This window comes from Python bivittatus, unplaced genomic scaffold, assembly GCF_059951505.1.
Source record: "Python bivittatus isolate LINGU-HERP-01145 unplaced genomic scaffold, Pbiv_v1 ctg000080_np1212, whole genome shotgun sequence".
Taxonomy (NCBI): domain Eukaryota; kingdom Metazoa; phylum Chordata; class Lepidosauria; order Squamata; family Pythonidae; genus Python; species Python bivittatus.
Window position 1 is genome coordinate 64,918,982 of NW_028277035.1, and position 21,991 is coordinate 64,940,972.

Below are 21,991 nucleotides of genomic sequence, written 5' to 3' on the forward strand. Positions count from 1 at the left end.
CTATATAAATTGAATAAACAAACAAACAAACAAATAAATAAATAAAGGGAATTACAATCAGACAAAATATGGCAACCCTTCTACATACTTCTAGAGACCAATCTACTAACAAGAAGAATATTTTTAACACTTCGGGTCAGCCTAAATGCTTGGTGAACCAGGGTGTCATAAATTCAAGATGCCAGGCTTAATACAGAGGCACGCATAGCAGCACATGCAATACTAGCTCAACTGTCCTAAGTGAACACAGCACAGGCTATCTTGGGACGGATTGTTAATAACCCTTCCGTCTCACAACCATGGATGGCAAATACTACATCTAGCATTTTGTTACATTATGTAGGGCACATAAAGACTTTACTGCAGAGATCACATTTATAATAGTGAGGAACTTCACTCCTGTCTCTCTGTAGATCCAGATCAAGGGCTTGTGGCTTTACCTCTAAAGTGGCTCCCTCAAGCCACACCAACATTAAGAACTGCAGCAAGAGGTGATAATAATATTATGGCTTTTTTCCACAGAGAAACAAATTTATTAATTAGGTGAAGCATGTGTATTAAAGACCTATTTCCTGCAGCTGAAATCTTGGATGACACTAAGGAGAATGGGGAGAGTGGTGTGGAATATGGGCACATTTATGTTTTGACTGTCCTCTGTCTCTCCCTGGGTGCTTTGCTTAAATATATTGCTGGACCCCCAAAATATAATTCTTTTCAAATAAGTGGTACTGTAGGGAAATAAGAAATACAGATGTAACAGAAATGTTGTGCATGACCACTATGGAAAGTAAAACATACATGTCCAACCTGTATAAGCATGATAAGAACTACCGAGCCACGTATTACTATGCAAATCCATTTTTCACTACTGGATAGTTGACTACATGTCAATACTTTTCTTGCCAAACAAGAGCTCTGAATCCTTCTCTGTATATTAAAAACAGAGGACACTTACAGCTGTAGAAAGTCTAGACGCCAAGGTCATTTCAAGGTTGCCTTTCAAACCAACCAGGGCTGGAATCAGAATAAATATTTCTGTGATTGTCATAAATACTTTCCAGTGCTGAAAGGGAGAGAAGAAGGCATTAATCCATTGGGATACTAATTGTAACATGCACATTCATACAAGCTTTGAACTACTGTGCTGCATACATTTCCCAGCAGCTTTGAATTGTATGCTGCTTTTCAATGTAGAGAGATCTTCCATCAATACAATCTTTGGAACTGCCTACTAAATATCTAAGTAACTGTTAATAAAGAAAACTGAAATAAGCCAGCATTCTTGTGACAGTCCTATAAAAATATGTAACAAAACTTGGCTCAGTCACTTGAAGCCAAATTCATGATGAAAAAAAGGTAGATGAAAGGCTGGATAAGATAGGTAACTCTGTAAAAAAAAAGTCTGGAAACATAAAACAAATGTTTGGAGGTATAAAACAAGTTACAGATAGGATAGAAATTTTAGAGAGTAAATCAGAAGTTAGGGATATAGAAATGGAGAGAGAGATAGACAGTGTAGTTTTGTTGGAACTTAGAGAGAACGAATTCTGTTTAAGGTTTAGAGATATTCCAGAGAGCCCTGATGAAGATATTAAAAGAAAAATTATATGAGCATTGACACATTTTTTAGACTGGGAAGAGGAGGATACTGAGGCTGAGACTGACAAGATGTATCATATAAATTCACATTTTGCAAGGATAAGAAATGTTCCAAGGGATGTTTTGGTGCATTTTGTGAAGAAAAAACAGGGGATCAAGTTTTGCAACAGCATTTCAATACAAGATTGAAGACTGATAATGTAGATATAATTATCTTTAAAAAAATCCCTATCAGAATTTTATGTAAGAGAAAGGAATATTCATTTTTGACAGAGATACTAAAATAGAATAAGATTTCATCCTGTTGGGATAAATTAGAGAGTGTGATTTTCACTTTTAAATAGAACAGATTCTGACTGAAATCTGTTCAAAAGGCCAGAGAATTTTTGGAAAAATTTAATTTGCAAGAGGTTCAAATGGAAGTTGTCAAGAAGATTGCTCCAAAACCACAACAGATGCAAAAAGACTCTGGAAAAGATGACTATGAATTAGGTGCTACAGGCATTGATTTTTCTAAATTATTGGCCTAATTATGGATTACAAATGCTTAATGTGGAATCTAAATGGAGCAAATGCTCCTCAAAAAATAAAAAAAAAGTTTCATTATATAAAAAAATTAAAACAAGATAGAATTTGCCTACAAGAGACTCATATTAGAAAAAAGGATATAAAATATTTGATTTGCAAAAATTTGAGAGAAGAATTTATTTCAGCTGGACCTAAAAAAATAAATGGAGTGGCTTTACATGTTAACCCCCAACTAAAATCAGAACTTGTATTGACTAATGAGCATGGCAGATTTGTTGGGGTAGAAGTCAAATTACATGGGATTAAGACCATGGTCTTGGGAATTTGTGCCCCAAATGAGGATAAAGGAATTTTTTTTATAAATGATTTATGGAACAACTGACAAGTCTTTTTTATGAGAATTGGTGTTTGAAGGGAGATTGGAATGGAGTGGTTTCTCCACAATTAGATAGAACATCAGAGATGTTAAAATTACTCAAGGTAAACTACCAAAGGCTTTTTTTTTATTTGATGGACAATTTAGCCCTAGTAGATGTATGGAGACAGAAAAATAATAATTCCAGAGACTATACTTATTTTTCAGAAAGACATAGATCTTTTTCAAGAATAGATATGATTTGGACCTCAAAAAATTTGGCTACTAAGATTTCTAAAGTTGAGATTTTACCAAAGGCCTTTTCTGACTATAATCCTGTGTGCTTGATTTTTAAAAGGAAACCTACTTATTTCAGATGGAGATTAAATGAAATGTTATTACAAAAAGAGTTGATAGTGGAAGGCTGCAAAAAGAAATTAATAGAATTATTTGAAAACAATTTAAATAAAGGTACTGGTATAAGAATGGTTTGGGACACAAGTAAAGCTTTTATTAGAGGTTATTTTATACAACATAATACTGAATTTAAAAAGAGGACTCAAGAGAAAACACAGGCTATTTTGGATGAGATAAAAAGAAAAGAGGAAGAATTAAAGAAATTGCCAGGAAAGCAAGCATTTCACATCAAATTATACTTTTACGGCAACAGTTATCTATGTTAACAATAAGAGAAATGGAAACTATGCTAAGCAAAAGAATTTTGAATATGCGAACAAACCAGGGATGGTTATCAAAATTAAGAAAAGACAAAGAAAATATAATTTTGAAACTTCAAGAGGGAGATACTGCATTAACGGATAGCGGCTATACAAAAAAACATTTTATCAATATTATTCTAACTTATATAAAGGACATGATATTCTCTTGGAAAAAATAGATGATTACTCAAAAAAACAAAATTTACCAAGGCTTACAGAAAACCAAAGACAGACTATGAATGGACCTATAACAATAAGGGAAGTTTCCGAAGCTATAAAAAAGATTAAACCAGGAAAAGTACCAGGACCAGACAGACTGCCAGGTTCTTAGTATAAATGTTTTGAGGATAAATTTTTACAACCCCTCCAAAATATGATGAATTCTATAATACAGGGAGGGAAGATGCCAGAGACTTGAAAGAGGATAATATAGCATTAATACCTAAAGAGGGGCAAGATCTAAGGTTAAGAAGAAATTATAGACTAATATCATTATTGAATAATGAGTATAAGTTGTTTGCAACAATTTTAGCAGACAGATTGAAAATAATTCTGCACTAATTTATTTATGAAGATTAGTATGGATTTTTACCTAAAAGACAATTAAAAGCGTGTCACAATGGTGTTGGATATTATAGAATATTTGGAACAGCATAATGAAAAACACACATTAATTTTCTTAGATGTAGAGAAAGCTTTTGACAATTTAAATTGGCCCTTTTTATTTTAAAATTTGGAACATATGAACTTTTCAGAGAACTTTATAAAATGGGTAAAATCTATTTATACTTCGTGGACAGCACAAATTATTGTTAATGGTGATCTAACAAAACCTTGTGAGTTACAAAAAGGAACAAGACAAGATAGCCCATTATCTCTTCTGTTTATTTTGGTTCTCAAGGTTTTGAATAGAGATACAAGGCAAGATGAGAGGATAATGGGTGTAAAAATTAAAAATGAGACAAGTTGAGAGCTTTTGCAGATGATCTGGTACTGGTTTTGGAAGATCCCTTAAAGACAACTGAACTACTAATGAGAAAATTAAAATAATTTGGTAGGTTAGCTGGTTTTAAGTTTAATAAACAGAAGACAAAGATGCTAACAAAAAATATGAAGACACAAGATCAAACAGAATTGATGGACAAAATGGGTTTCAAGATTGAGAAAAAAGTAAAATATTTGAGTGTTACTTTGACAAATATGAACTGTATGTTATTTCAAAATAATTATGTTAAGACATGGAATGAAGTTTAAACAGTTATGTTAATATGGGACAAATTACAATTGTCATTGTTGGGGAGAATTTCTGTGATTAAGATGAATGTTTTGCCTAGAAAGTTATTTTTGTTTCAGACAATGCCTGTTTTGACAAATGATGTATCAATGAAACAGTGGCAGAAAGATATAACTAAATTTATCTGCCAGGGGAAAAAAACCATGAATCAAATTGAAGGTGTTACAAGATGCTAAAGAAAGAGGAGGTTTGCGCTTACCTGACCTGAAACTATACTTTGCAGTTGTTCCTTAGTTTGGTTGAAAGAGTGGGTAATGCTGAGAAATAGAGATTATTGGAGCTAGAAGGACACAATTTGAGATTTGGGTAGCATGGTTATTTATGATATGATAAAATTAAAGTAAATTTTGACTTTAAAAATCATTTTGTTAGATGGGCCATATTGAGAATACGGAATAGATATAAATCCAGATTGTGTCTGAAAATACCTCTGCGGCTGTCACCACAAGAAGCATATTATAGAAGAGAATGATAACTGAACATAACTAGCATTTATCACCTTTAAAGCCCTACATGGCATGGGTCCAGGTTACCTGAGGGACCATCTCACCCCATTACATCGACCCATCCCACCCAGTCCAGCAGAGAAGGCATGTTGCTGATCCCATTGGTGAGAGAATGTCGACTGGTGGGTCCTAGGAGGAGAGCCTTCTCTGCCATTGCCCCCACCTATGGAATACTCTCCCCCCAAAGGTGAGGCAGGCCCCTACCCTCCCAATTTTTTGGAGGGAATTGAAAACTTGGTTCTGCCAACTTGCATGGGGCGAGGAAAGATACAACTGACCCCGGGGATGGCTGGTGCCTTGACAATGCACCCTGAGTTTATTAACACCTAATTAATATCAGCCTCTTGGAAGTATCATATAGGAAGTTTATTTTCTAGCATATTTTAATTAATTGATTCATATTTATCTATTTTAATTAATGTTTTTTCTGTTTTTACTGTAAACTACCCAGAGCCACTCTGTAGTGAGATGAGTGGTGACAAATTTGAAATATTAAATAAATAAATAAATAAATAAATAAATAAATAAATAAATAAATAAATGATTAACTTATGGTAATACGTTAGAATTTCCCCAAAGCGAATTCAAAATGAAATCAAGAGATGACTTGACGTTAGAAGGATATACATGTCAATGGTTTTCCTATGTACAATTATTAGACAGATTTAAAGTAGATAAAAGGACTTTTGGTTTTGAATATTCTAAGACTGAATTTGAAACAGAATTATGTACAAATTATGAACATGTTATTGCTAAAATGTATAAACTTTTATTTAGATTTGAAACAGAAGAACAAGTGAAAGCATGTGTGATAAAATGGGACAAAAATTTTGGTTATGACTTCAAATGGAACAATGGGAAAATATGTGGATGAAAGGACTGAAATTTACATTATGTTATAATCTTAAGGAAAATTTTTATAAGATGACGTATAGTTGGTATTTGTCACCGGAAAAATTGTCTAAATGGTATGAAGGTACTTCGAATATATGTTGGAAATGTGAACAAGAGGGGACTTTTTATCATGCTTGGTGGACATGTAAAAAAGCTAAAAAAATTTGGATCCAAATACATACATTAATTCAGAAGATTTTAAAGATTAATATACAATTGAAGCCAGAGATGTTTCTTTTGGGACTGACTGACAAAGAGTTGAAAAAACTCAGGGTACTTTGTTTATAGGCATGATAACAACAGCGAGACTTTTATATGCACAATGGTGGAAGGACCCACAATGTTCCCACAATGGAAGAGTGGTTCATGAAGATGATGGAGTTTGCTGAGATGGCTAAATTGACAGCTTTGATCAGAAAAAAGACAATGATTAAGATCAATGCTGACTGGAAACCCCTTCTGGACTTTTTGCACAAAACAGAAAAAAAGTGATATGATATATGGGTTTGATTATTAGAAAAAATATTAGATGATAGAAAAAATGAAAGTTATGTTGTAACCCTAGTGTAAGAGTTCAATTTAAATCTATATCTATAGCTGTTGTAAAAGAAAATCGGAAGTAATTTCCTTATACTTCTTTTTTCTTTCTTTCTTTTCTTTCAGCACTTTTGGCTTTGTTCTCTTTTTTCTTGTTTAAAAATTTAATAAGGTCTGTCTATCTATCTATCTATCTATCTATCTATCTATCTATCTATCTATCTATCTATCTATCTATCTATCTATCTATGGCAAACTGTATTTTATTGAACCAAACATTTATTAGTCTCATGGAAACTTATTGCTTCCAACTACATCATTCAACCTTCTTCCACTTATCCACACTATTTGAGAACTTTTCAAAACCATGAAAAAGGCCATTACATGCTATATTTTCACTTTATAGATCCAAAAAAGCAACCACAATCACAAAAGAAGCCAAAGCCAAGCCAAGCCCTCTCTTTCTTCTGAAGTCTCCAACTAAGGCTCTGATGGTCAGCTGACTTAACCCTTAAAAATCATACTTTATACGTTGGGCAGAAGGTCATTGACCACTGTAGGAGATGCTGTCCTGGAGACAGTCCCTGTACCTTGTGCAAGTGTAAACTGGATCAGTCCAGGCAGTCTGGAGGAATATGGGGTTAAAACTCTCCCTGAATTATTTTTCAGCAATAGGTGATCTCTAACACTAATGTACCTATCCTGCAGTGCCAAAGACAAGTTTGCTTCTTAAAATATTAATGATGTTTTAAAGAAATGAAACCACATAGTCTTTCATAGCATGGAAAAAACAAAAATCAGGTCCTGGTAGAAAATATGAAGCAAACTAAGAAGGAAGCCAATCTACTGTTCAAAAGAGGAAATTTGTCACACAGACACCCCCCCACACACACATACATTTAAATTCTTAATCAAGTTGGTGGGATGTGGGCAACAGTATGATGGTTTGCAAGGTAGGTTCTAGATTAGGGAAGCTTGCACAAAATAATGTGAGCATGCTCGGAGTACAACTGGATTTTAGTTGCCCTTGTGACAAACTGGTCCAAATATGCCAAAACAGGCTGTTTCTGTTAGATAATTCTGCACGTTGCATAGGTTCAACTAGGCTTACGGCCTAATCTATCATCTATCTTACTAAAAAGCATTATGAGAAAGTTTTGTTTGGCCCAAGCCATGATGGCTGGCAGGAATCAGTATTTATGGGCTGTAACCCTGCGGCTATGTATAAGGCTGCTTACCCCCAAACAGCATAGTGTGATGGGTATGTATATATGTGTGCAATCTGATCCAGAATCATTCCTTTTGGCTGGAAAGAGTTGTCAGGAATCTTTACCCTTGTGGATTCTGACTAGCAAATCATCTATTCATGGGGAACATCAAAAATGCTGAAAGAAGCAGAGTTGGGACAATTTAATAAGCCAATACTAGAAAACTTTTGAGGATAAAATGAAGAGGCATGCCAACATATTCTAGTGCAAAAGGATAATGTGTTGGTATTCTAGTTAATCAGCTCCTACTTCTGAATTGTTTGTTTGTTTTACTGTATTTATATAGCTACCCACCTCACATAAAGTGACTCTTAATCATGGTATAAGTGTTAGGAAAGATGGGCTGCATCTTACTGAAACTGAGAAAAGTAGCTTTGTAAATCTGCTTGCTAAACTTCTAAACAAGACTACAAAGATGTTTTACGGTAACAGCAACTTTGCTAATAGCAAAAGAAGTCTAAATATAAATATGTGACTTCCCAACTTTTTAAGAAGATGACATCTAGAGTATATAGGCAGTAACAGAAAAATCAGGTAATCCCAATACATTAATTCGGAGAATGTAAATACCTTAATCATGTTGACATACAGCTGTTCTTTAATGGATTAGGGTGGCAAATAAAGGCAAGTATTCTGAATGAACAATAGCACTAGCAATTTGATAGACTTTGCAGTGACCTCTGCAATTGTTTAAAATTGGAGTCAAAACCTTCCTCTCTTGTCTCCACCTTTTGATTTCATCCTTCACTTGATACTATTTAGTTTATAAAGTGTGACATATATAGGTTGCCCTTTGTAAAGTGGATACTGTACAAATAGCACAGCAAGAGTTCTATATGTGGCTTATACTGTTTTATGCTCACTTATAACGGCTGAAATTTGTTCATATGCTTGGAGCAATAAGCCAGTTCTTTAATTTTATGATCTATTTGGTGGCCAATCCTGCATGACAAAGTTATTTTAGACTGAAGAACACAAAGTACAAGAGTGTGAGGCATATGATTATAACTGACTTGAAAGTAAAGAGGAAAAACATAGTAGAAAGTGTAGTTTGTGATGATAAGAGATTAGTGTAAGCCTTTTTCCATTCCTTATATGTAATGCATTAACGGGCTGTTTCCTTTTCTGTTCTATTCCTCTAAACCAGAGAAGCTCCTCAACTGGCAGAGAATTTCTACAGAATTATCATTACTACAGTATTCCAAAAACAAACACAATAAACATGTTATTGGCTGCCATTCCCATGCATTTTAAATATACAAGTAAACCTGAAATTACAGTACTGCCACTTCACTTTTCAATCTGTTTTGCTTATTATCAACCAAGCAGGGAAATATATGTTGCTAAAAATACTGTAATGGCACAATCCTATGAAGTAAATTCCACTGAAATCAATGAGGTTTTCCCCTAAGTATTTAGGCATAGTGTTCTGTGAAGGAGTAATAATTTCTTGGCTGAGTTCACATAACATGCTAAACCCTAGTATAGGTTAACAAAATATAGGTTACAGCTTGATTCTTATGCCCAGAAAAATAAATCATATTAGGTTTTAATATGTTAATCTGATTCACACAACATGCTAAGACAGAGGCTGGACCTCCATAACCTGATGAACCATAAACTATCCAACTCTGACTTAACTTAGTCTAATGTTCTGCATACAAATCCTGTCCTTGTATAAGTGCAGCTATACACACACCTGGAGGGTTGCTATAAATCCTATGAAACAGAGCAATCACAGATAAGAGTTCTATTTATTTAGAGGACTCTTGATATATGAAGGGAAATATTTGGGGCAGTGACAGTCATTCAGCCCTAGACTAGGAAGTCAAAAACCATCTATCCACTAACCCACTGGATCAGCATAGTAGATTATGCCCCATAAACTAACTTCAGTGAGGAGGCTTTAAACTTGCAATGGATTGATTCAGGCTGATAATAATTACACCCCACCCCACCCCGATCTTTCAAATAGCCCCATGAGGACAAGAGAAGTATATTCCCTAGGAATAATAGAAAGTTCCAGTTCGCAGGATGTCAGTTGAGAAGGAAACAAAATAAAACAAGAATGAAAGGAAAAGAGTGGGTAGAATTGGCCTAAGAGCTGAGGGTACCCTGTAAGGAAGGATCTAATTAGGACCAGGGGTTGCTTGTATTCCAGCTTTTCCACAATAATCTCTGCTGGGGTTTTCTATGTAGATTCTAGGCAACGTGAATAGCTTCCTTGTCACAACCCCCCCTCCCCCCGCAATCCTGGGAACACAATACTCTTATGATATTGCATGTGGCTTTTCTCAGTAATTTAAACTTTCCCAAACATATCCTGGCTTGTGACTGATGAGAATGTTCTGGGATCGATTCAATCCTAATATTTCTGCTCCAGGATGCTTAGAAAGAACAATAGGTGTTGACAATTAATAAGGGCCTTTCATCCAACTCAGCCTGTCCACCAGACGCTCTGAAAAGCTCTGACATCCTCACAGAAGACACTTTTCCCACAGGCAGGTAGCACAAATACTGCACCTAGCTATCAGTTAGCCATATTAAAAATAGATACTCGTGGTCAGTCTACCCCTCATTACCAAGGTAGTTGAAAGAACATACATACATGAACAATATCCATCACCACACCGGCAGCTACCAGGCCTAAACCTCCCAAGATATATGGCCCGAAGACTTGTGATGCAATGGAGAAGCATGTTTCTGGAAGGAATCCACCGGGTGATCTGAGAAACTTACAGGTAAAACCTCTTAGTTTCTTCCCCCGGAAGCACAGCTCCAATTTCAGCTTGGTGATCACCATGATTGAATGCATTAACCCATACTAAAGAAGCAGAGATCAAAAGGAAATCCAGAAATTGGAGGTAGTCTTCAATCTCAGCTGCACATGCCAGTTTCAAGGTACCCTTAGAGTACAGTTGTACCACCACGCGTCTCAAAATCTGATGTCCTTTTCTTCTTCCACAAAAGAACAAAGTTACATTCCAAAATGCATTCAGATTAGCTGAGCTCAGCTTTTACCATGCTTTGGGACAATTTCCTTCTTCATATTATACTCCAGAAATGAAATAAGTTATTTATAGATAACTACATATAAAACTATTCCTTCAGCTATCACGACCTGGCTGGAAACCAGAAAAACCAGCTTAAGCTATGACGCTGAGGAGTTACCAGCATGAAGAGTGGCAGGTTGGGCTGGAATTGCTTAAAATACTTCGGTTGCTTATGTCCTTTCTCCTCTACTTACAAAGACGGTAATTGAAAAGATAAGCTTGCATGCCTGAAACGTCACAGCGCCATCAAGCTCATTCTGCGTGATGCTGAACCTTCCTTACTGTTCGAAGACAAGGAAGAAAGAGGGCTGAATTCAGTTTTCTGTTGTTTTCTTTTTTTGCTTCCTCAAGGTGAAGAAAGGTCATTAGGAACATGAGCTTAATTCTAACTGCAGCTACAAAGATTACAGAACAGCTCAGTGGGAAAAGCTAGGGAGAAAATCTAATAGGCTGTACTAGCTAAAAGGCACTTTTATCCTTTCTTTTCTTCTGATTCCCCAGCTTTGCTTTGGGTACACAAGTTCAGAAAATAGGTAGTCTGTATCTCTAAATGACTAACTTTCAGAAATCCTGAGTGAATGCCAATGAGGTTCAAAAGCTAGCACCCTTACCTGCTGTCATCACTTCAAATTCAGCTACTATGCAAAGGCCTGATAACAGGCTCTGCAGAACTTATTTAAGGTCGTTCTATTCTCTTCCAGGACCTTCCCTGCAGCATTATACTTTCTGCCCTAAAAGTCTGCGATATGCTATGTAGCACTTTTCTTAAAAAAAAAGAAAACAGCACCATCCATGGTAGGTTAACAATGGATGGGTAAGACCATTCAGCACACAAGCATTAAAATAAAATAAAAAAAAACAGAAAACAAAAAACAGTGGAACTCTTCCAGCTTTGTCTCTTCACAAAACTGGAGGGGAAATTCCAGCCCAGATTATTTTAATTTACTCAGTTATCTAAACATTTACATTTGAGATTTTCCTGCTTTGATCAATTCTCTTAAAAGCAAAATCTTTGGACGTATTCTTTCTAGTGAATGAAGAGTTTGGTGACAGGGGAATGGGCTGTCGTGGACTATACAGTAATTCTTTGGATGTTCTCTGCTTGCTCAAGGCCAGTAAGTAAATCTCCTTCACAGCCCTATGTTGGCATGAAAAGGGTACAACAATAAATGACAAAATCTAAATGCTTGGTTAATTAAAACAAACCAGAAGTATCCAGAATTACAGTCAGTTTTTCCTTTAAATGATGTTTGACATCTGACGGCGCTACCCTGGAATTTGGATGAGCAGAAGTTTCCGGAGATAAAACTTTATCTCTGCCTCTTTGTCTAATTTTTTCACATGCCCTTTCTCCAAACAGCTTAGAATGAAATACATCCTGGCAATTTTGTGAGGTAATTTAAACTGAAAGTCCATGATGAATACAGAGTCATCTTGGGTGCTGCAGAGCTAAAGAGGGATTTAAACCCAGTCTTTGCAGTCAGCCTCTAACCCCACCTCAACATTATCTGCACCACACCAATCAATCAATTCGATAATAGCCTGGTTACTAGAAATAAAACCAGCAATCTTCCTGCAGCATGCTGGTGGGTCTAAAAAAAGCTTTCTCTGATAACATGTTGAGGTTAAACCAAGAACTCTGTTTGCTTAGCTGCTTTCTTTCCTGCACTAAAGAGATACGGAGGAGGTTGAAGAAAGCCGGGCTTAAATTTGTAAGTCCTGTGGCCAGCATTAAATTGAGGAAGAAACTTGGAAAATCACCTTCAGACATTAGCTTTTTGCACAGGAACAGAAAATAAAATAACTGCAGTCTTCCTGTTCCTACAGACAACCACACTCCAAAATCTAGTGTTTGTTGCCCTCGTTTCCTTTAACCATGGAAGGTTCCCCTATGGTTGCACAAACCCACCCACACAGAAAGCCCAGCACACAAATGGGGACACAGTGGATGTTCAGATCAGGAGGATGAGGGAGGGGAACTGGCAGTTGGAGCTCAGAATTCTTTCTGGGGTCGGGGGAGGACAATGAACCTCATCTTTCATGAGCCAATGAGTTGGAGGGAGGAGGGTATGGCCTTGAAAGATAGGAGGTAGAGCTGTTACCAAGGCAACAGTCAGATAAGAGGGGCTTGAGCCCAGGGCAAGAAAATATCTTGATAAAATATCTCAGACAAGCCCCTCCCGAGTTCACATGAAGATAAAGTGAGGGAGTGGGGAAGCACATTCAGGCTTGCAAGATACTGTTACTATAGCTAAAAGTAGTCCTGACCTATACGGCATTGGTTTCTTAGTCTGGTCTACTTTGTAGGGCTGACACAATGGATGGGGCCTGGCAGTGTTGCTTCCCCACACTATGTTGCTTTCCTTGGGAAAGAGGAGTATAATGGGCTGTGAGAATAACCTTTTGAAAAGGAGAATGATCCGCAGCCAAGGCATCGATCAGATAAGAGAAATCTGAGCCCAAAGCAGGAATGCAATTTGAGAAAGCATCTTAGACTTGACCCTCCCTAGCTCTCTATCCTGAGATAGAGGGGAGGCACATTCAGAGTTGCAAGATTCTGTTACTGTAGTTTTAGTATCCATGATTTTGGTGTTCAGGTCTGGTCTACCTCGAAAGGCTGACACAATGGATGGGGCCCAGCTGCTCTTCCTCAGACTATGTTGCTTTCCTTGGGGATGGGGGGTGGGGGGGACCCTTCCACTTCTGGTTAGTGCTTGCCTTCAGCTGCATATCTACAGTAAACATTTAAACAGGAAGACATTTTGCAGGAACGCTTCCAAAATACCATGATTATAGCTAGAATTCCCAGTTTCTCTCCCTCATGATTCTTATCAGCCACCTAATCCCATTTTCATCCTGATCACTGTAGCCCTGCCAGTGAACAGAGATTTGGTAGTGCTCAAGCATGAAGCAATCTGGTTGCTTTGCTCTCTACTATTTCTCTTTGTCAGAGACTGAGACATAGGCAGTTGTTAAAGCTGGATGCCAAAAAAGGAAGCAAGTCCAGCTTTTATGTACATCCAGATATCTTGGGTGAATGGATTTATTGTTCCTTACTATATTCCAAACATTAAGTAAGCACCACTACAGGCAGTCCTCGCTTAACAACCCTAACTGGGACCAGCAACTCTGCCACTAAGCGAAGCAGTTGCTAAGTGGGAAATCACGTGACTATGACTGTGCTTTCCGGCTAGAAAGAGACAAGACTACAGTACTCGCTTTCACTCCTTCGTCTTTTGTTTGCCTCCTAACCACTCCCCTGCCCTTTGGAAAGCTTGAACGCCTGCTTTCTGTCTTGTACATGCTGAAAGCAATGGGATCACACCAGCAGCTCGGGGCTGGGAGCTGCAGGTGCGCTACACAGCTTACTCTTTTGAAATTCCTTTCTCTCCAGTCTCTCTGCTCTGCAAATGGGGGGGGGGGGGGAGAAAAAAAGCAAGCCCTTTCTGTAGGCAATCTCTCCTTTGCCTGACTCTTTCCCACTACTGGCACTATCGCATTGCTTTCGATGTGTGGAAGAGCAAACAGCTTACTCTCTTGAAATCCCTCTCCAATCTCTCTGCTCTGTGGGGGAATGCGGGAAGGGTCAGCCAAAGGAAAGATTGCCTACAGAAATTGCTTGCGTTTTTTCTCCCCCTCCCCCTTGCAGAACGGAGATATTGGAGAAAAAGACATTTCAAGAGAGTACTGTAAGCTATTTGCATAGCACGTCCGCAGTTCCCAGCCATGGGCTGCCTTGCGATCGTAGAACAAACAGCTTACTTTCTTGCAATCCTTTTCTTTCCAATCTCTCTGCTGTGCAAGGGGGGGGGGGAGAAAAAAACACAAGTCAGGCACAGGAGTACACATATTGCCTGTAATGTGACCAAGGGATGCTATGAAGGTCGTAAATGGGCTGTAAAGTTATTTTTTTCAGCACCTTAGTAACTTCTCACCTATTACATTGTTTCCTATGGACTTTTTTTCTAATTTGAAAAATGAACTTTCATTAAATTAATCATAATAGTTAATCAGAGTATAAGTGAAATTGGGCAATGCTAGTCAAATCTAAAATCAGTCTTATAATTAATACTGTTTCAGATAATGATATCTACAGACATGGTTTTTTAGATATGCTAAAACTAACCAGTTAACATTTTTTAATTCCATTTTTTCCATTTATAATCCATTAGGATTATAATCTTAAAAACATTTAAAGAATAAATACCTCTGAGATATGTAAATATTCATGGGATTATGCTCTAAAAATTTAAATAAAATAAAGGAAAACTTAATAATGAGCTGCTAGATCTTAAAAGATTTAGAGCAACAAAATTAATTCCAATAAAGTTTTAAGTATGAATATAATATGTAAATCACATTAAGTATATGACTGATTATTTCTTCCAGATATTTAAACTTCACTATTTCTGACTACTGTCTTTTTCTCATTGAATGTATGCAAATCATTCTAGGAGGCTTTATAGCTAAAATAAAAGTTAAAAATATTTCAGTGAATAAATATTCAAAAAACACTATTCAAGTATTACCTGCTATGATATATGTTTATAGTATTGTTTATGAAATATATGCCACAGAATATTGCTGCTTCAGACATCTATCCATTCAAGACAGGGAAATGTTTTCCAATTTAAAACTGTTGGGTAACCCACATATTCCTGCTTAAAACTTTTGTTTGAAAATTGACTGGAGGCCAATGGAGTTATTTCAGCACAGGATGATGTATTTACAATGACTTTTTCTCAGCTAATAGCTCAGCAGCTTGAGAACAGTCTTTCAGCTACTTTCACCTTTAGGCCAATTCATGAGATAACTTTTTATATGGTATCTATTTGATTTTTATGACATTACTAGCCACATCTTCTCCAAGCCTCAAGCAAAAAGAGAAGGGTGAACCTAGGCTGAAAAAAGTTGCTCACCTCTGCTCTGAAATCTGATTATTTATATATCCACACCGCCTACGTTCTTTAGGCAGAACATTCTTTAAGGCTAGGCCCTCTCTTCTTGTACTGTATTAAATGTCATGCCCAATGATGGTACAATGTAAATAAATGATAACTTAATCAGCTTGATAAAGTAGAAAAACCAACTGGGAAATAAGTTGGGTTTGCCAACAGAAAACCAATATACTTCTGGAATATTGAGCATAAACCTCCTCTAGGTAATTGGCTAAATCAATCTAACTGGTAGCACTGAAATCTTTAGCAGGAGAGCCCTTGTAGTGTGGAGAGAATAGAATGCGCACAGAATCCCACACCAGCCTCCAAGTATTCAGGGGGGAACTAAACTCACATTGGCTCAATTGGGTACAGAACATTCTGAAATGGGCAAGATCTTGCAGAACCAAATTCATTTTCTTCATGTGGAACAGAAACATGAAATTAACGCTAGGGAGAAATATGAACTCTAGCCCAGAGAAAGCTGTCAGAACAGGCAAAAGGGATTTTAATGTCATCCTATCAGAAAGACAAGGGGCAACCTGACCTCTTACCTCACTAGTTAAATAAATCAGATAATGACAGCAAGGATTTCACTGCTGAAAAAGTAACCTATTAATATAAACTTAATCAAATGCTTGTTTAAATGTAAAAACAAAAGCCTGTTTTTATTTTATACAGTTTATCTACATTTCACTCCAATGACACTCCAAGTGGTGTACAATAGTAAAAAATAGGAATAACAGTGCAAGATTAATACAATGATATTTAATAAAGTTTACTTGTCTCTAATTTCATGCTTTCTTTCAATTAAATCTTTAAAGCTATATTTGTTGCAGCAAGATTAACTTTTCAGTTGATTTGTTTAAAATTATGCCTACTTCAAAGCCTGCAGTACATCTTAGAGCTTTTGCACAGAAGACAGCTTGCAATATAAGATTTAAAAAATACATATAAAACCAAAGAAATCAGTGGGAACTAGTGAAGAAAGATATGGAGAAGCATAAGAATATTATATATAAAAAAAAAACAGCCACAACCCTAGGAAAAGATAGAACTTTGACTTGGATCACATGTAATTGAACACGATACTAAGACTGAGAGTTAGAACCCTTCTTGGTCGAGAAGGTGGAAGTGGCTACAGAAAAGCCACCCCCAACCTAAAGCTCTTTAGACACACTGGATTGTTACTTTCATAATGCTGGCTGAAGGATTATGGAAATTGTAGTGCAACCCATCTGGAAGGCACCAGGTTAGGGAAGGCAGCTGTAAAGGTACTTGCACCATACAACTGCATGCAGATTTACTGTACTAAGTTCAATGAACCTTATGGTGAAGTGCACATAGAACATACTCTTATAGTTCTTAAGCACATCTATAATCCTTTAGATTTAAATTTCAGTGAACTTTGGAGGCCCAGTCCCCAGTGTGCATGCACAGCATACAGCCAGATGCAACCCAGAGCAGGGAAGCAAAATCAGACGAGCTGTTATTGTTTACCTGCCACTGGACCGCATGTATGTAAAAAAGAAACATGGTCACACTTCTTCCTAGGTGACCAAATGCAGCAAAGCAGATGCACAGAAGCCCTGTTCATCTTACCTGAACATAATCCAAGACCATTCCTGCCAAGACCATGCCCATGCCTGCCAGAAGGTAAGGCAGGAGCACCTGGAGGCCAATAGCCACAGCTGACTCCTCCTGAAGCTTTGCCATGGCTACTTTTGCCTCGGGAGGCTGCTTCTGAGGCAGGAGCAAAGGGCCATCCTCTGTGGCCTGGCTGCCAAGTTTGCTCTCTTTATGTTTACTCTTGCTCTTTGCTTTGTGCCTTGATCGCTCTCCATTCCTGGTTCGACCTTCCTTCCGGCGCTGCCGCGTTTCTTCGCCTTTCATGTTGATTTTTCCCATTCAGGAGTCTTTTGGGAATGGGTGAGATGAAGTCCAGGACAGTCAATCAATCAATTGGTCAATAAAAAAGGAGGAAGAAATGATAAGACAGAATAATAATATTTCATCATAATATTTAGAAAGAGCATCCTGGTATTCTTTTTCTTTTGCAAACCACCACTTCTTTTCCAAACTATGCCAGGTCCTGCAGTTCTTCCCATGGATACACGTTTCACCAAAGATCTACACAATCTGCTCTCACATGGGTCTCCATCACATGGATGAAAATGTTAAAAAAAAATCTGCCCACTTATTGCCATAACGGCAACTGAAGAGTTCCTTCCAAGGGCCTCTGGGCTTTCCAAAGAAGCAGTGGCCTGTTCCCCTGCTAATTAATAAAAGTGAGGCATGTATCACATAAACTACGCAGCCCACCAAAATCCATAAATCTGAGTTTCTAAAGCTATTTATGCCCAGCCTGTGGGATGGATGAATTTCAGTGAAATGAATGCACCTGTGAGAATCAAAGCTATTTCTTGGGTACCAGATTCATATCATATATCTCCAATTTATTTATTCAGCCTCTCAAGTTAATGCCCTTCACCTATGTTGGATCATAATTCCCATGCTGTCTGGGGATAGTTGGAGTTGTATTCAATCCAGCTAGAGGGCAATATACTGGGAAATCAGCATCTATTCACCTCTAAGATCCTCCTTTTTTCTTCTTCCATAAAATACAGCTTCAACTTTGAAAGTATCTTTCTCAGTAACTGGCTGCCTATTTCTATAGGTCCTACTGCACCATTTCTATAACTTTGTCATGCCTGTTGCCGATAGCCAATAGCATCCCCTTGTTGCACTTTTCACTGCTGTTTTCTGAATAATATTTTTGTATATCCAGAGTGACATTCAAACACAGCTGGGACCTTCTGGAAGAGGGAAATCCGTTCTATTCTGTGCCACTTTAAAGTTGTGGAAAACCAGCAAGTTTGCTGGAGTGAACAGATACTACGTGGTACACCCCCAAGCAGTCAAAGATTTGATGCAAGTATTTTGTTATGAATCCATTCCAGGCTGCCGACTAAATCAAAAAGTCTATCAAACTTGTGTATATGTGGTAACCAAGACTAAATAGCTTAATGGAATTCCTTCAGTACTGGTGCTAGACTTCTGATTTGGGATCAAGACCATCAGATTTGTAAGACTGATTAATCTCTTCATGTTGGAAGGGTTCGATTGCTTGTCCAACTCCAGCTCATCCATCACAGTGAGTGACAGCAACAGGTACAAGGAATTGCACGGGATGAAGTATAGGTGACAGGACTATCTCTCCCCTTTCAATTAGCTCCTAGCCTCAGTTTCCCCGATGATAATAAAAAACACAGAAAGCACTACATAAATAATGATCACAAGAAAAGAGTTATAACCCTGATCTTGCAATGTCGTCATGCTAGAAAACACACCCGGATCGAGATGAATGCAAAGGACAGGAGGACTCAAAATGGAGCAATCAAGTTTCGGGAACGGTCTACTCTCAAGGGACCTTTCCGCAAATCCTGGGAGGGGAGGCGCGCCCACCGCGATCCTGGCCACTTACCCGGCTCCTTTGTCTTTTCTCGCCAGAGTCTACCGCCCCCTGCGGCCCAAAGAAGGCACAGCGCGCATCTGGAGCTCAAGCAAATGAGGACAAGCAGCGCGCAAATGGCAAGGCGTGGCCTCGCCCACATCTGGAACGGCGCGTTCTCTGGCGCCCTGGATCTCGCCGGGTCTGGAGCCGCCGGGAGGCCGCTCGGTTTTGCGAGGCAGCCGCGCGGCCACGGCGAGCGGAAAAGGAAGCGCCGCGCCAGGAGGGGAGGGAGAAAGCAAGGGGATCGGGGACGCTGGCGGGCAGGGGCGGCGGGGCGGAGGGAGAGCCGCTGCTCGGCCAGCCCAGAGTGGCGACCCCTTGTGCGCTCACAGGGGGCAGCCGGCCCGTAACCTGTTGGGGAAGTGGCCGAGGTTTGCAGAGCCGCCGCGGCCTCCTTCCCGGAGCGTTACCATCGCCGCTCCGCTTGCGAGGCAGTCGGTTTGATTTGCTGGCATATCCAGGAAGTGGAGATAATCTGTGGTTATGGGGGAGGAGAAGACTCTGCCCGTGCTGATAGGCAGCGCGTGGTAGTTCACGTCGCCTTCCCCAACCTGGTGCCCTCTGGGTGCATTTGACTAGGGCTACCACATCTGGGCTGGACATCTGGAAGATTATTAATCGTAGCAGATTCTGTGCTGCCTTCTAGTGGCCCTTCGAAGTTTTGGTACACCGACTTTTGACTTAAACTCGGGATGGTGATGGAGTTGGGAAGGTTGCCTCGCAAGCTGTTTTTATTTTTTCCGGATGGAAGCCATATAGGATACCGGCATACCTGGTTTTATTCATTTCGCTATATTGCGCTTTGCAGGTACTGCATTTTTTTACAGATTGAAGGTTTGTGGCAACCCTGCATCAAGCAAATCTGTCAACACCTTTTTTCTGACAGCATTTGCTCGCTTCGTGTTTCTGTGTCGCATTTTGGTAATTCTCGCAATGTTTCAACCTTTTTCATTATTATTATATTGAAATTAGGCTAATTAATAACCTTACAATGGCCTCTAAGTGTTCAAGTGAAAGGAAGAGTCGCGCGTCTCTCACTTAAATCAAGCTTTTGATTTAAAAGCTTGAACTTATTAAGCTTAGTGAGAAAGGTATGTTGAAAGCCGAGATAGGCCGAAAGCTAGGCCTCTTGCGCCAAACAGCCAGCCAAGCTGTAGATGCAAAGGAAAAGTTCTTGAAGGAAATTAAAAGTGCTACTCAAGGAACATACAAATGATGAGAAAGCGAAACAGCCTTATTGTTGATATGGAGAAAGTTTTAGTGGTCTGAAAAGAAGATCAAACCAGCCACATCACTCCCTTAAGCCAAAGCCTACTCCAGAGCAAGGCCCTAACTCTCTTCAAATCTATGAAGGCTGAGAGAGGTGAAGAAGCTGCAGAAGAAAAGTTTGAAACTAGCAGAGGTTAGTTCATGAGTTTAAGGAAAGAAGCCATCTCCATAACATAAAAGTGCAAGGTGAAGCAACAAGTGCTGATGTAGAACCTGCAGCAAGTTATCCAGAAGATCTAGCTAAGATAATTGATGAAGGTGGCAACACTAAACAATAGATTTTCAATGTAGATAAAACAGCCTTATATTGAAAGAAGATGCCATCTAGGACTTTCATAGCTAGAGAGGAGGTCAGTGCCTGGCTTCAAAGCTTCGTTAGGGGCTAATGCAGCTGGTGACTTTAAGTTGAAGCCAATGATCATTTACCATTCCGAAAATCCTAGGGTCCTTAAGAATTATGCAAAATGTACTCTGCCTGTGCTCAGTAAATGGAACAACAAAGCCTGGATGACAGCACATCTGTTTACAACTTGGTTTACTGAATATTTTAAGCCCACTGTTGAGACCTACTGCTCAGAAAAAAAGATTCCTTACAAAATATTACTGCTTATTGACAATGCATTTGGTCACCCAAGAGCTCTGATGGGGATGTACAATGAGATTAATGTTTTCATGCCTGCTAACACACCATGCATTCTTCAGCCCATGAAACAAGGAGTAATTTCAACTTTCAAGTTTTATTATTTAAGAAATACATTTCATAAGGCTATAGCTGCCATAGATAGTGATTCCTCTGATGGATCTGGGTAAAGTAAATTGAAAACCTGGAAAGGATTCACCATTCTAGATGCCATTAAGAACATTCATGATTCATGGGAGGAGGTCAACATATCAACATTAACAGGAGTTTGGAAGAAGTTGATTCCAACCCTCATGGATAACTTTGAGGGGTTCAAGACTTCACTGGGGGTTGCTGAAGGCTGGGGTAGCTGTGGCAGTTTCTTAAAATAAAATGACAATGAAGTTTGCCGCAATTGACTCTTTCACAAAAGATTTCTCTGTAGCGTGAGATGCTGTTTGATTGCATTTTACCTACAGTAGAACTTCTTTCAAAATTGGAGTCAATCCTTTTAAACCCTGTCGCTGCTTTATCAGCTAAGTCTGTGTAATATTCTAAATCCTTTGTTGTCATTTCAACAGTGTTCACAGCATTTTCACCAGGAATAGATTCCATCTTAAGAAACCGCTTTCTTTGCTCATCCATAAGAAGCAGCTCCTCATCTGTTAAAGTTTCATCATGAGATAGCAGCAATTCAGTCACATCTTCAGGCTCCACTTCTAGTTCTCTTGCTATTTCCACATCTTGCTTCTGTGCAAATCTATTGGAGACCATTGGCATTGGAGGCCAAGTGACATCACACATACCATGACCCCATAACATCATATACATGATGTGAACCGTGTACTGTATGTCATTCTCATCATGGCATGACTGATGCAGAATACATGATTCACATC

The 21,991-nt window shown here is 38.5% G+C and overlaps 1 protein-coding gene across 2 annotated transcripts in view; it reads right to left on the bottom strand.

Annotated features, from left to right (window-relative positions):
* The window catches only part of SLC41A3 (solute carrier family 41 member 3), a 42,019-nt gene extending 22,388 nt beyond the window's left edge, over positions 1-19,631 (bottom strand). The window contains exons 1-3 of one of the 2 annotated variants that reach the window (XM_007425183.4): positions 19,175-19,631; positions 17,293-17,606; positions 956-1,063 (exon numbers count right to left, since the gene is read on the bottom strand). In XM_007425183.4, the coding sequence (XP_007425245.1) occupies positions 956-1,063; positions 17,293-17,598 (414 nt within the window). In that variant the 5' untranslated portion in view covers positions 17,599-17,606; positions 19,175-19,631. Of the gene's footprint in view, positions 1-955; positions 1,064-10,308; positions 11,072-17,292; positions 17,607-19,174 lie in introns of those variants that run through there. The other variant, XM_007425184.4, reaches the window with a different exon arrangement.
* Positions 19,632-21,991: the final 2,360 nt, after the last annotated feature.